Below are 16327 nucleotides of genomic sequence, written 5' to 3'. Positions count from 1 at the left end.
GAACACAGTGTATGATGCATGCGGTACAACTTTTGGTTATTCTGTGTGAGCTTTCCTTCCACACTTAAAGGTTTAGTAAGTTGGAGGGAGTGCAGGTGAATGTGAGGAGGAGAAGGAAGGACGGAGAAGTAATTGACTAAAGCCCTTTACCATAGCATCACCCCCAGTGCTTTTACTAATTACCGCAGTCACCCAGGAGGCCGCTGAGCCAGAAGCTTTATCAAAAATCTAAATGTATTTAGCTTTTTAACCCTTTAATTCCTATTCACTTAGACATACGCGCACATCAGATTAAATTTCTGCTATTTGTGTTGGGTTTTTTTTCCCCTACTTCTTCGTTTTATTACTTTACTGCTTACGTCTAACATTTGGCACATTTAAAAGGATCATCTTTTGGACCCATGTGGCGCTCCTCCTCTGCGGTGAGAAGGTGCTGTGTGAGCTCTTCAGCGCATTGCAACCGTGCTGCAGAAGCTGCTGGAGCTTCAATGAGAAATCCTGTTAGAGGAAGGTTTCAGAGCAGCAACAGAGAGGCAAACAGAGGGCAGACCGTAGCAAATGTATGTTTGTCATTTAATCTGTCATTTTCTTAAAGCCTGCGGGGAAATTTCAGTTGCATGAATTTTCTTGAACTTTTCAGAATATTTTGCAGGAGATACAGCAGACGACCCCAAACTAGAAAATGATTTGAACATGTGGAGCTGCACTGGATATGAACCCTGCTGCAACACCTTACCTGCTTTTAGAATCGCTGTCTGTGGGGTGGTTTAAAAGGATTATTATGACGAATATAGCACTCTCATGGGCATTTATTGCCCATACCACCCGAAACTAATATCTGGAAAATTTATAAAGGGGCAGATTCATATGTCTGACATTATTAAAATTCGAATCTCTCAATAATGTATTCCTGACGAGTCGCTGAAAGTCTGAGGATACGGACGCCACTAAGATAAGGATCCCCTCAACCTATAAGCAGCACTTTCCTTGCAAGGCAAATCCTTAGACACCTGCGTGAATCAGGGGTTTAATATGGAATGTTCTCGAGGCTCTCCCATCATGCACTGCTTGTGAATGAGATAATTTGTCTGGGGGCAGACGGGGGGATTGTGTGGCACAGCAGTCAAGTTGATCCACAGTGATTGACTGTAATGCTCCCCGTCAGACAGGCTCATGCAATGAGACTTAGCAGCTGGAGACAAATCAATTTCTCTCCCCTCCCAACAACCCACCTATTTCTCCTCATCTACCTCTTTTCCCGTCCTTCCACTCTTGACAGCATCTGATGGCATATCCAGCCGACCATTACACCGACCCCTGTCAAAAATCTGCCACACCATGTTGGACCGCACACCTTAAACGCCTCTGTTTTTGCTATTAACTGACAGCGATCCGGCGTGATGAGTGCTGGTCTTTCCTCTAAAACCTAACAGAGGATCCCTTCCACTATAGAATCTCGATCAAATATCTGACAATTATTAATAAAAACTTGTTATAACAGACGTCGGTGTCAGTGATGTCAAAAAGAAAACTCACATGACAAGTGCAGTCATGTAAGTGTAAAATAACACTAAATGTATAGCAGGAAACAAGGGAAAAATCTGAGGTAATGTATTATGTAATGTATTGTAATACTCATTTAAATATTTTTACAGTAGTTTAAATTTATTCATATTAATTTAGATGGACAAACAATTAAAATTTACCTAGCACATGAGATGCTGCAGTGTGTTTTAGAGGGAAAAGTTCACCCATAAAGTCCCTTAATAACCCAAATAAATAGATAAATAAAAACAAGTTTAATCTATTGTCTGTGTGTCATGTGTAATTATCAGTTACAGTAACTTATGGTACCAAGAAGGCGATAGTTATATTTTAGTGGGTACTTTGCTGAGAGGTCATGTTCTATATGTACTTGGGAAGCATCCATAGACCTAAAAATATCTCTGCTGCAAATAGCCTACAGTGAAACTCTAAAACTGAAACTCTGTGAAAAACTAGACATGACAGAAAACTATTTGTGACTTTAGAAAGGAAAATGTCCCAGCAATTATGATGGTGCTCAATACTCAACCTGAGGAAAACCACCGGGTAACAAATTAAGCGACTGTAGCGTATACACTGACACTCTTTGGCAGCTCACCTCTCTCAAATAGAGAAAAGAATATAATGCTGTTTGCAATTATATCCTCCATGTGTTTTGATTAGTGACATGAAATATAATTTACAAAACTTTACAATATTTGTAAAGTTTTGTAAAGTGTATATGTGCAAAACTGTTGATTTGGAGACACACACATGGATCCTGCTGCTGCATGATGCTGCAGGTGCTTAATGAACTGTTTAAAGAGCACTTTCACTCGCTGGGCCCACGTCCTCATTTGAGGTTTGACAGCGCTTTAGTAGATAAAGGTGAATGGCTTGGAGATGAATTAAGCTGCAGTTTGGGGAAGGTCTCGAAGGGGACTGGCGGCGTGGCAGATCCCCATGTACTAAATAGAAGTGAAGAAGTTAAAGAATTGAAAAGGGGAGGGAGGGTGGGGCACGTCAACGAGAACTACAGCTTGTAGAACTGGGGGGGACATATATAGATGAGAACCGGAAGGAGCATGTTTGGAGGCGTGGTCCCACTCCTGAAATTCAGATACTTTATCTCCAACAAAAAGTGATTCTTTGCCTTCATAAATATGAAGCAATAATTTTGAATAAACTGCAACTGAAATAAAATCAAATGTTCGTTTATTCAAATAATTAATCATTAAGGAAAGTATGATTGGTATAAAGTATATACCAGTCAAGTTTATTTTTGTTTTTGACCAGATTCCATTAAATTTAACTTTTTACATTGCACTTACATAACAAAATTACCTGGAATTAAATAACTCAAATTCAGCATTTGGGGCATAATTGTTTTGAATGAGGAGACTACCACACATTTTTTAATAGATGTGAAGTTTCAGAGCAAAGTGAATCTGGCTACACTTAACCTACATAAAGTTGTGTTGTGATTTTTGGAGAAGTATCTGTGTGTGCTTCTTTTAGGCTTGGAACAGGATGGGAACAAAGTGATTTGCAGACTTTGTTCTGTCCTCTGTTAGTTTTATGATTAAGGAGGGATTTTAAGGCTTCCTCTTATTTGTAACAGTGTCTCAAAGCTGTTGTCACATGACAAAAGTAGCAAAAAATGTATCAGAAAATAAAATGGGATATGGAAGAACATCTTTCTTTGAAACAGACTACTTGAAATTAATATAGACTGTTCAGAGTTTTTGCTTGAGTGTTGTCTAAGGAGCTTGGAAAGAAAAGCATCTGGACTTCTTTAAGTTGCTTGAAGACATTTCACTTCCCATCCGAGAAGCTTCTTCAGTTCTAGGGTCAAATGCGGGAGAGTCCCAGATTTAAACTGTGTGGGAGTGTCCCCCCAAGAGGGACAAAAGGACCCCCTCATGATCCTGTACCTAATCACATGAGCCAAGGTGTGAAAACTGGTGTGGGTCACAATCAGCCAAGGTTTCGGGTGAGCTCATTCTGAAAGCTAGCCCCACCCTATCATGTGATTTCCTGAGGTCAGATGGCCCAGGATGTGAGTGGGAGGGTGAGTGAGTCTTGTCCCGTGGAGGTGGCTCTTCTATGTAGTGAAGTGGCTGTTTGGTCTCTCCAATGTAGAGATCTGGGGATTCCTCGCTACACTGTACAGCATACACTGAGCCACCTCCACGGGACAAGACTCAGCGGTCCATCTGCATCTAACGGACAAAGGTCACTCTTTCGAGGGTGCCAATGTTCACATTTTGGACAGAGAAGACAGATGGTTTGAAAGAGGAGTAAAAGAGGCCATTTATTTCCACTGTGAGTGACCATCTTTGAACAGAGGTGGTGGCTTATGACACCAACTGTCTGCCATCTATAATCCAGTTTTCAATTCAATTCAATTCAATTTTATTTATATAGCGCCAAATCACAACACAAGTCGCCTCAAGGCGCTTTATATTGTACAGTAGATCGCACAATAATACATACAGAGAAAAACCCAACAATCATATGACCCCCTATGAGCAAGCACTTTGGCGACAGTGGGAAGGAAAAACTCCCTTTTAACAGGAAGAAACCTCCAGCAGAACCAGGCTCAGGGAGGGGCGGGGCCATCTGCTGCGACCAGTTGGGGTGAGAGAAGGAAAACAGGATAAAGACATGCTGTGGAAGAGAGACAGAGATTAATAACAGATATGATTCGATGCAGAGAGGTCTATTAACACATAGTGAGTGAGAAAGGTGACTGGAAAGGAAAAACTCAATGCATCATGGGAATCCCCGGCAGCCTACGTCTATTGCAGCATAACTAAGGGAGGATTCAGGGTCACCTGGTCCAGCCCTAACTATATGCTTTAGCAAAAAGGAAAGTTTTAAGCCTAATCTTGAAAGTAGAGATAGTGTCTGTCTCCCGAATCCAAACTGGAAGCTGGTTCCACAGAAGAGGGGCCTGAAAACTGAAGGCTCTCCCTCCCATTCTACTTTTAAATACTCTAGGAACAACAAGTAAGCCTGCAGTGCGAGAGCGAAGTGCTCTAATAGGGTGATATGGTACTACAAGGTCATTAAGATAAGATGGGGCCTGATTATTTAAGACCTTGTATGTGAGGAGCAGGATTTTGAATTCAATTCTGGATTTAACAGGAAGCCAATGAAGGGAAGCCAAAACAGGAGAAATATGCTCTCTCTTTCTAGTCCCTGTCAGGACTCTTGCTGCAGCATTTTGGATCAGCTGAAGGCTTTTCAGCGAGTTTTTAGGACATCCTGATAATAAAGAATTACAGTAGTCCAGCCTGGAAGTAATAAATGCATGAACTAGTTTTTCAGCATCACTCTGAGACAGGATATTTCTAATTTTAGAGATGTTGCGCAAATGGAAGAAAGCAGTCTTACATATTTGTTTAATATGTGCATTAAAGGACATGTCCTGGTCAAAAATGACTCCAAGGTTCCTCACAGCATTACTGGAGGCCAAGGTAATGCCATCCAGAGTAAGAATCTGGTTAGATACCATGTTTCTAAGATTTTCAGGGCCGAGTACAATAACCTCAGTTTTATCTGAATTAAGAAGCAGAAAGTTAGCGGCCATCCAGGTCTTTATGTCTTTAAGGCATTCCTGCAGTTTAACTAATTGGTCTGTGATACCTGGCTTCATGGATAGATAGAGCTGCGTGTCATCTGCATAGCAGTGAAAATTTATGCTATGTCTTCTAATGATGCTGCCTAAGGGAAGCATGTATAATGTAAATAGGATTGGTCCTAGCACTGAACCCTGTGGAACACCATAACTGACCTTAGTGGGTGAAGAGGACTCTCCATTCACATGTACAAATTGGAGTCTATTAGATAGATATGATACAAACCACTGCAGTGCAGTACCTGTAATACCTACAGCATGTTCTAATCGCTCTAATAGGATATTATGGTCAACAGTATCGAACGCAGCACTGAGGTCTAGCAGGACAAGCACAGAGATGAGTCCACTGTCAGAGGCCATAAGAAGATCATTTGTAACCTTCACTAAAGCTGTTTCTGTGCTGTGATGAGCTCTGAAACCTGACTGAAACTCTTCAAATAAGCCATTCCTCTGCAGATGATCTGTTAGCTGTTTGACAGCTACTCTTTCAAGGATTTTTGATATGAAAGGAAGGTTGGAGATTGGCCTATAATTAGCTAAGACAGCTGGGTCTAGAGATGGCTTTTTAAGTAAAGGTTTAACTACAGCCAGCTTGAAGGCCTGTGGTACATAGCCGATTATTAGAGATAGGTTGATCATATTTAAGATTGAAGCATTAATTAATGGCAGGACTTCTTTGAGCAGTTTTGTAGGAATGGGGTCTAAAAGACACGTTGATGGTTTGGAGGAAGTAATTATTGAAGTTAACTCAGAAAGATCAATTGGAGAAAAAGAGTCTAACTTAACATCAATGGTACTAAGAGTAGCTGTAGATAATATTACATTTGTGGGATGATTATTGGTAATTTTTTCTCTAATGATAAAAATTTGTGAAGAAGTTCATGAAGTCATTACTAGTTAACGTTAAAGGGATTGTTGGCTCAGTAGAGCTCTGACTTTTTGTCAGCCTGGCTACAGTGCTGAAGAGAAACCTGGGGTTGTTCTTATTTTCTTCAATCAGTGACGAATAGTAAGATGTTCTGGCTTTGCGGAGGGCTTTCTTATAAATCAGCAAACTATTTCTCCAGGCTAAATGATGATCCTCTAAATTTGTGACACGCCATTTCCTCTCCAGCTTACGAGTCATCTGCTTTAGGCTACGTGTTTGAGAATTATACCACGGAGTCAGGTACTTCGGATTTGAGGCCTTAGTTTTCACAGGAGCTACAGTATCCAGAGTCGTACGTAATGAGGAGGTAAAATTATTAACAAGATAATCGACCTCTGTTGGGGTAGCGTTCAGATAGCTGCTCTGCTCTATGTTGGTACAGGGCATTGAAGATGATAACAGCGGGTGGATTATATTCTTAAACTTAGTTACAGCACTTTCAGAAAGACATCTACTTTGATAAAGTCTACTCTCCACTGCTGTGTAATCAATTATTGTAAATGTAAATGTTATCAGGAAATGATCAGACAGCAGAAGGTTTTCAGGAAACACTGTTAAATCTTCAGTTTCTATGCCATACGTTAAAACAAGATCTAGGGTGTGATTCAAGTGGTGGGTGGGTTCTTTTACATTTTGAGAGAAGCCAATTGAGTCTAATAACAGATTAAATGCCATGTTGAGGCTGTCAGTTTTAGCATCTACATGGATGTTAAAATCACCCACAATAATTATTTTATCTGAACTGAGCACTAAATCAGATAAAAAGTCTGAGAAATCAGAGAGAAACTCTGTGTAAGGCCCAGGTGGACGATAGATGATAACAAGTAAGACTGGTTTCTGAGTTTTACAGCTGGGGTGGACAAGGTTAAGCATCAGGCATTCAAATGAATTAAAAGTCTGTCTTGGTCTTTCGTTAATTAATAGGCTGGTGTGAAAAATTGCTGCCACACCGCCCCCTCAGCCTGTGCTTCGAGGTTTCTGGTAGTTAGAATGACTCGGGGGTGTTGATTCATTTAAACTAACGTAATCATCCTGCTGCAACCAGGTTTCTGTAAGGCAGAGTAAATCGATTTGTTGATCAATTATTAAGTCATGTACTAACAGAGACTTGGAGGAGAGAGACCTAATATTTAATAATCCACATTTCACTGTTTTACTCTTTGGTTCAGATGTGGATACTGAGATCACTTCCCAGACGCCTTAACGCCCACTCACACCCTGGGCCATCTGACCTCAGGAAATCACATGATAGGTTGGGGCCAGGTTTCACAATGTGCTCACCCGAAACTTTGGCTGATTGCGACCTACACCTGTTTTCACACCTTGGCTCATGTGATTAGTTAGAGGATCATTAGGGGGTCCTTTTGTCCCTCTTGGGGGGACACTCCCACACGGTTTAAAACTGGGGCTCTCCACCATTTGACCCTAGAACCGGAGAAGCTTCTCGGATGAGAGGTGAAACGTCTTCAAGCAACTTAAAGAAGTCCAGACGCTTTTCTTTCCAAGCTCCTTAGACTATGATGACCTGGATGACTGAGAACCTTCACAGACATATTGCTTGAGTGTTATTTTGTGAGTTGTTTTTATTCTGTTTGCGGTCCTTATGCTAAGCTGTGGTAGTTGGCACAGCTTTCTTTTGGCTGTGGCATCAATCTTCGCATAAATCTTTGCATTTAACTCTTGGCAAGTAAGCTAATGAGTATATTTCCCAAAGTGTTGAACTGTCACTTCATTCAGCTTGCTTTGCCCATTAAAGAGAATTCAGACTTGCAGGACTGTGGTTAATGCCAAGTTTATGCCTTGATGTTCCATCCTCCAGCTTTACTCCAAAGCCCTCGCCCTCTGCTGGAGCTGAATATGACCATCAGTTGTCCCCAGCTGTGCTATGTATATCCTGGACAGGGTCCAGAGAAAGGACAGTGCACAGTCATAAAAACAGAAGATAGTGCAAAGCATAGGAACAAAAAGAGGAGTCGCTGTAGCTACTGACTAAAAGGCACTTTAGGGTCTATTTATATCAGATGATTGCTGTTCCTAAACTCACTCAAAAGCACAACACTGCATACACAGCCATTTTGTTTGAGTTTGTAGGCTTTTTTAAAAAATAGATTGGCCAAAAAAGAGGACGAGTGCATTCAAGGGGGCAGGATTTTGTGTGCCCATTCATATTAGAATGAGTGCATTAGCAAGAATTTTAATGCGGTAGACCTTTTGGAATAAAAACGAGGCAGCAAGTAGACTGAAATATATCACACGCTCTCGATACAGTTTCTGCATGTACTGTACATGTGCTTCGCTTGGGACCACGTCTTAAGGAAACACATGCTGGCTTTCCTAGAAGGGATAAAAGGGGAATGAGGGTTATAAAGCACTGGGTGCTTTAACATCTACTAGCTCTTCTCATTTATGCTTATCTGGCTGACGGGTGTGTAAATGGCTTTCTGCTGGAGCAGGGTCCCCTGGGAGAACCATTCCACTCACACAGACAGTGACAGGCCAGTAATGCCCCCCTCCCGAAACCCCCTGTCTTTGCCTCACCTCCAGCCACCCCTCACCGACCAGCCCAGACAAACATCTTGATTGTAATTGAATTTTCAGGACGGCTGCTGTGTGACGGAGTAACGATTGGAAGGGAGAGCGACAGAGAGAGAGAGAGCCACAGTAAGAAGGGGTGGAAGGGAGGAAACCGAGGATGAAGACGGAGGAAGATGGAGTGGTGGAAAGGTTAGAGTAGTGACAGAGGCTAAGATTGAACAGGAAGGAAGAGGAAATAGCATACTGTTGTATAGCATGACAGTGGAGGGAAAGCCAAGGACAGGAAGCTGCTGGGGGATTAGCTTTGTTTCTGCGCCGGAGTCTTGACGGATCGTAATATACTGTTGCAATGCAAGTTTCATGGTTCACATACCTGCCGTGCGCATGCATAAGTGTAGCTGACATGTGAAAGATCAGGGAGGGGGAAAAAAAGCACCGAATAATTTGCGGTTAACATTAGAATATCATCGCTTAGAACATTTAATCTGACACAAAGTAAACAGAACTAAACATGGTAATACCTAGGGGCATAATGCACTGTTGTTAAGATCATACTTTATTAGTTCCGCTTCACATCTTTCTCCCATTGATATTATTGTTTGTTTGTTTATTTTTTTCTCCAGCTAACCTTATATAGTCTTGATTTAATTGGATAAACCGCCATTACATCAGCTATGTTGGCAAGTGAGGTCAGAGCTAATTCACTTAAAACACATGTTAAATTTAAAGGTAGTGCTGCTAAATTTCTTGATGTCTTACAACATAATGTGAATGCTGTATTTCTGGGGTTGTTGCTATGAAAGCTAAAATAACTGCCACTTAGCTGTATAACTCTGTCCTTCATTGTTGTGTAGTGTTTTTTTATTTTGTCTATTAAGTGACCTGCAGTCTTTATGATAATGAAAGCTGAAGTCGAGGATACAATCCGTTTTCTGTATGTCTGATAAGCCAGTTTTAAGTCCGGCATCCCTTTCCTATTAAATCCACACTCTCTTTCCATATTCGGTGCTCTGATGAATAGCAGACGCCCTAAATGAGCACTGACAAGTTTATCGCTGGGAAAACAGATTTGTTTATATAGGAAAATTTACACTTTGAGTTGTGGCAAAGAAAACAAATTGTAGGTGGCGATTCCTCCCATGGAGTGTGGTCACAGGCACACCGACAAGATCCAGTTACACATCAGTGATCCTTGTTCATTCATTTATTTTAAGACACTCGTAAAGCTGCATTCATCAGTGGCTCCATACTGTAGTGGTTAACACATTTGTCCCAAAACAGAAAAGCTTTCCCAAGAGGAGATACAAATTCTCAGGGGGTTGCTTGAGCGATGCCACATGGTGTTTAAAAGAAAAAGAAAAAAGCTGCCAAATCAAATGTGTGTGTCCATCTGCTGTGGTAACCAGTCCATTCACAGCACAAGTCAGCATCTTTCATCTGTCACCTTCTTTGACAGCTTTTTAATCTTCCTCAAGTCTTATTTTTGACAGTGTGTTTTTATAATCCACATGTGTGACACAGGATTTGTAAATGTCTTTTCACTTCCAACTTTGATATTCTTGCCCTACTGACCTTGTCTCGCTCTCTCTTTTTCTTTTTACCCCCCCACCTATAACCCTCAAAGATTTTATCTAGTCAGCGGTGGAGTGCCCCTCATCATCTGCGGGGTCACGGCAGCTGTCAATATAGACAACTATGGCAGCAGGGAGCAAGCGCTGTAGTAAGTCCCAGATTTGCTTCTTCTTGAGTCAGTCTATGATGATGTTTCACATTGTTATGCAAATAAAGAGTTTTTTTATGTTTTACTCCCAGAAATTAAATTTGATTTAATCTTCTTTAAACGCTGTTAGACGTGTGTATACATAGACACAAGCATACACCCACTGTCCTCGCTTTGTGCACTTTAAGCTCCCTTTGGTGGATGTGTATTTCATTTAGTTACTCTCTTCTCAGTAAACACATAAAGATGATGTGACTTTATGAAGGTAACCATTTAATTAGAAACAGAAAGGAAATTTGAATTGTTCCATATTTCTTAAGGTATTAAAATGCAGTGGTGTGTGTGTGTGTGTGTGTTGCAGCTGCTGGATGGCATGGGAGCCCAGTCTGGGAGCATTCTTTGGCCCCGTGGCTTTCATCGTCCTGGTCACATGCATCTACTTCCTCTGCACCTTCATCCAGCTACGGCGACACCCTGAAAAGAAGTATGAGCTCAAGCAACTGACGGAGGAGCAGCAGAGGCTAGCCGCTGTGGATGTACCGACACACTGCCACCAGGGAGCCGAGCCAGGAGCCCTGGCTGCGCCGCCCAGCGGGAGCCACTGCCCAGCCGGCTGCCCCGGCATTCCCATCAACCCCGCGCTGCTGGCCAACGAGCACTCCTTCAAGGCTCAGTTAAGAACAGCGGCCTTCACCCTTTTCCTCTTCCTGGCAACCTGGACTTTTGGGGCACTAGCTGTGTCACAGGGCCACTTCCTGGACATGATCTTCAGCTGCCTTTATGGTGCCTTCTCCGTCACCCTCGGCCTCTTCGTCCTCATCCATCACTGTGCCAAGCGGGACGATGTTTGGCATTGCTGGTGTTCCTGCTGTCCTGGACGAAGCGCCGACGCCTCCTCTGGTGCCCCCGCGCCCGCTCAAACGCGGCCCAAAGTCAACGTGAACGGAGATACCCCCGGGCACGGCCACGGCCACAGCCACTGCCACCATGACTCACCTTGTCAGGCTAAAGCACTAAGCTGTGGCCATGGCAGCTTAGCTCACTGTAAACACGCTGCCCTTCCTTCCTCACAAAATCATGTGACGTGTCTAGCGCCAGTGACGCCGTGCTGTGCCGCACTACACAGCCAACAGCTGATGGAAGAAGAGCCCGCGGCCACGCATGTGCTGCTGCACGCTGACCCGGAGGGTTACCGGCCGGGAATCCAGTTGCACCCCTGCCTAAAGAGCAGCACCAGGACTAAAGGCCGACATCTCAGCCGCAGGGATGGGGCCGGTGCTTGTGGAGCGGGGAGTGAGAGGGAGTACGCCTATCACATCCCCTCTAGCGTGGATGGAGGCAGCGTGCACAGCTTACACACTGACAGCCCCCACAGCACACACGAGCGTCACGCCCACATCTGTCCACACCTGGCCCACGAAGGCCACCATGACGTGCATCACACATGCCACGCTGCTGCAGAGTCCCTGGCATGCCACAATCCCTGCCACAGGCACATCTGCTGTGCCAAGGCAGACCTTTTCCCTTCTCTGTGCCCGGCAGAAGCAGGAGACACGGGCGTCTTCCTGTGCGGCTGCGGCAAAGTGGCTGAGGAGGACCCTGTGGCAACACATCACCATTTGGAGATGCACGCCCCGCGCAGACAATCCTACCCTCAGAACCCGCCCAATCAGAATGGGATTCTAAAGGGGAGCCTGCATGAAGGTCTCCTCTACACGTCAGACAGCACAGGAAATATACGCACTGGACCCTGGAAGAATGAAACTACTGTGTAGTGTGGGAAGACTGAGAAGAGGGGATGCAAGCAGCACTCCTGCTTCCCCTTCTAGGATAAAAAAAAAACAACAAAGAATTGTATAACATTTTAAAACATCACAATCAGCGTGGGATATTTTTTTATTTTAATGTCCTCTTGATTTTATGTGTGCTGTTTTACTGTACAGAATTTCATTTGAATGCTCTCCAAGGGGGCATCCACTGACAGAAACCGAATTTCTTCCATCACAATGAATTTGTGAAAACGTGTGTCGCATGGCGCCTTCAGATGTAATCGAAGGTGTCGCCACTGTTCCATATTACTACAGATCTATCTCTCTATATATACAAGAAAATGAATGGTTGTACGTATGAATTTGTGTGTGTTAACGCTCAAAGGCAACACGCTGCAAGATATTTTTTACACTTTGAAACGCGTCAAATAGTCTCTGATGACAGTGAACCTCCAGTACTTAAAAGAACTTCTTGGCATCCATGTTTTAGACAACTAAACCAGCAGTTTTAGACTTCATGGGTATTTTTGCCATTCGGTCAAGCAACTGTGAATATCTACTAGAGTTTTCTAAAAAAAAGAAATATATATAAATATATATAAAGATAATGTTGCTTACAAGAGATGTGTGGATGCCAGTTAAGTTGTGAAAATTCAAAGCAACAGAAAAAGAGAAGTGAAATTAAGCATCCTCTTATCCAGGTCAGTATTGATCGTGCTGTCTATATGATGTCTTCACTGTTGTGTTTCTTTTTCTTTTCTGTTCTGGAGAGAATAACGGCACATCAGCAGCAACAGCATTGTGTGTAGAAAGTTACTGTCAGTGAGTCATTGGATCCATTGTGCCATAAAGAGCCAGGTCCTCACAGCAAAGTTCATTGCCAAACAGGTGTGCTGGTTTTTATTCCGTTCAGCTCAGTTTGCACACGCTTCATGTGACGATATCGCATCAGCTTATGTTTCTCTGTAAAATCAATCTAGAAAAAAAAAACAGCAACAACAATAACAGCAAGCTGCGTCAACATAACTTTGGGAAACCAGCCCAGCGTCCTGCAATTTTCCCTCCTATTAAAATGCTAATAAAATATTTCAGCCTCACCTGACATTGGCCGAAGCCAAAAAAATGACACATGGCAGAAACCAGAGCAAATTCGGCCCTGTTGTATTTTATACATTTATAATTTGTCTTATAAAAGCTCCAACGCATGCATGCTTATATGTAGCTGTGTTTTAACGGTGTAAATGAATGCCTCTCCACAGACATATCGTTTGACTCGACCCAATGCAGCTTGCCATGTGTCCTTTTTTGAAGCACTTGTGGATTATTTCACTTCTCAAAGAAACACAGTAATATTTGGCTCTTGTGACCTTCATGTTGGATCACTTTAAAAAGGACTCATTATGCTCATTTACAGCTTCATAGTTTTTTTTATCTTCAATCTTAGAGTCATCTTTGCAAGATTCATAGTTTAAATGAATCCTTCTTTATCTTATACCAGGCTTTAGTGCAGTTATTTCTGGGCAACTGCTTTAGCCCAGAACACCCAGTTTTCTCCTGATTGGTTGCCCTTCGGAAACAGCATATGTGTGGCCAAAAGTAATAGCCAAAGCTGTATGACCACAGGGATAACCCCCTCACTGAATCATACAGAGTCGACACTAGAAAAAAACATTTACAGAGGTTTACAAGATTGCTTTTGACATTGTAACAATATATGTATTACAGAAAATAAGATAAAGCATAAGCTATCCCTTTATTCTTACATTTATTCAGGAGTCCAGTCAGTAAAATCATATGTCCTGCTTCGGTGACAGCTTTTGTCAGGACAGGTTACAGATGAAATGTGGATCATTTCTTTTTTTTGGTTTTTTTTTAAGCCGTGAAGGTCACACTCTCTTTGAAGAATTGCCACTCCAAAGAGAAGCCAAAAGAGTCTCTGTATTGATTTAGAAGCGCTTGTTTGTTTTATGAATTATAATATTTAATGCAATGCTCCAGACAAAACAAATCATACATTTCATCAGACAAGCCAACACTTCATAAAAAAAACAACATCCAAAGCATAATCTCACAGCAAAGCCCGCTCTAGCGAAACCACCTCAGCATGCACACCACCTCTCCATCCATCTCGTGCACTTTTTGTCCGTGTATATAGAATTGGTTTCTGATGAATTATTTTTTATGAGATTTAAGATATTTAAGAATAAAATAAGTCTATGTAAAAGAAAGTTGTATGGGAAAAAACTGACCTCTCAGTGTTATAATGCTCAGTATCTGAGTTTAGAAATGTCCTTTTTGTTTTCAAATGCCTTTTTTTTCTGTCGACTTCATAAAGTATGCAGACTCGCCGTGTGTTGTGAGACTTATCCTGTCATATCAGAAATAGAAATGCACTACCCATTACAGCGTTTGGCCTGCCAGAATGGCATTTGTCACTTACGGTGTCGTTATAATAGAAGTGCTTGTTCAGACAGGCCTGAATTAAGAAAAAAAAAAGTGACTTCCACAGAGAAAGAAAGCAAAATATTAATGTGACAGTCCTTCTGGTTGAATGGCAAGGCTTTGAACAGTAAAGGAAGGCAATGGTAGACATCAAAGGTGATGCATGAACCTCATAGCTTTGCACAGGGCCATTGGAGTTATTGCCAGGGACTGGGACAAAATGGGATGTTATGGGTTCAGCTTATGAGTTATAAAACATTGGCCCACAATTGATCATACAATACAAGCTCCTTTGAGCCACCTTGGATGCTAGCAGCCAGCAGCCCTGGCTTTATAGTTATTGGAAAGGGATTTGTAACAGTATCACAACGAAATCATCCCACATTAAACCGAGAGAACATCGGTCTAGGTTAATTGCTGTACAACATGTGCATTTGCTGGTGGTGTGTCTTAGGAGCAGCCCAAGCTTTTCAGTGTCTGTGAGACGGTGTGTTTGGTATCACAGGCCGCCATAGGCCACCTTCTCTGTCGCCATCAGTAACAGATGTACTGCCCCAAACAAGCTAGCTGGCTTCGTTTCGGCTCACCAGGCGCCTGCTGGAATATTCACCTGTGGTACTGTGACAAAACCTAAAGCCAGTTTTCAATTTTTTCTACATTGACACAGATTCCAATAAATGTATTTTTTCACCATGCAACGGACGAGCGCGTCTTTGGCTTTGTGTTTGTGTGCCTGCCACCTGTGTGTATGTGTGTGAAAGTCCATTTAACATATGTGGAGATGAATCCAAGTGATCGCAAAAGCCTGTTTTTTTTCCCTCTTCTTCTTCTTCATAATTCTCTTTTATAACTTCTGCCAGCGTGATGAAAATTGAGATGTCTTTTGGACTCACCATGGGGGAGGAATTCAAGTGATAACAGGCTTGACTGCTGTTCCTGTTCCTGCTGCTGTGCGAGGATGTGTATCTATGTGTGTGGTGCATGCCCAGACTTTGTCCACATACATGCACAGGCATCTGCACGTGCACACATCTTGCAGGAAATGAGACACTGTGTCTTCCGCGCATCACAAACGGCACCCTGATTTGACAGGCCGTGAAACGCCTGAGCACATTTAATATGCAGCTGGATTTTTTTTTCCTTTCCAAGGCCACACAGCTCTCTCTTCAGCCTCACAACCATCAGATTATTCGTGTGACTGAAAGCCATGTGAAATATCAAACCCCCCAATCTCCTTCTCTGTTGGCTGTGAGGACCCGGGCTTAACATGAGTACTGCAGGGTGTTATGAAAGGTGAGTAATGGATGTCTCGAGCCTCTGTCTTTTAAGGAAACCAAATTATTTTGTGTGCTGCAGTGCCAAATGAGTAGCTGCCATCCATGTATATGACGCTTGCCCGTGTCTTTGAATAAATAAGTGTGTGTTTTCTTTAAAAAAGTGCTCAACGAAGAGTCAATAAAGCACATGGACTGAAGGCCGTGGTAGGTGAGGCCACGGTGGTTTGGCAAAGGGAGAAATTGGCCCGGGGAGGCAGCTGTTTCATTAAAAATTAATCTGATTTTAGCAACACAGATGTGTGTTTATGATACAATTAACAGTGTTTTAATTTCCTGTTGTAATAAATAGGCCTATAAGTAGAATATTAGCCAAAGAAGAAGATCGGAAGATGTTGCTTATGCTTATGTGCCCCTGCAAAGAAATACGCTTCATGTATGGTACGGAAACCATACATAGAGTACAATTAGATTGTATTGAGGGGCTTGTAT

General features: G+C 42.5%; 1 protein-coding gene across 1 annotated transcript in view; it reads left to right on the top strand.

Moving 5' to 3' along the window:
* adgra1b (adhesion G protein-coupled receptor A1b) overlaps window positions 1-15263 on the top strand; it is a 175378-nt gene extending 160115 nt beyond the window's left edge. Inside the window, exons 18-19 of the mRNA XM_005462956.4 lie at window positions 10255-10350; window positions 10712-15263. Of these exons, the coding sequence (XP_005463013.1) occupies window positions 10255-10350; window positions 10712-12125 (1510 nt within the window). The 3' untranslated portion in view covers window positions 12126-15263. The remainder of the gene's footprint in view (window positions 1-10254; window positions 10351-10711) is intronic.
* Window positions 15264-16327: the final 1064 nt, after the last annotated feature.

Source organism: Oreochromis niloticus, linkage group LG13 (genome assembly GCF_001858045.2).
Source record: "Oreochromis niloticus isolate F11D_XX linkage group LG13, O_niloticus_UMD_NMBU, whole genome shotgun sequence".
In the NCBI taxonomy this organism is placed as follows: domain Eukaryota; kingdom Metazoa; phylum Chordata; class Actinopteri; order Cichliformes; family Cichlidae; genus Oreochromis; species Oreochromis niloticus.
Note: the sequence above shows the minus strand (reverse complement) of the source record. Positions and strands in the feature narration are given on the sequence as shown.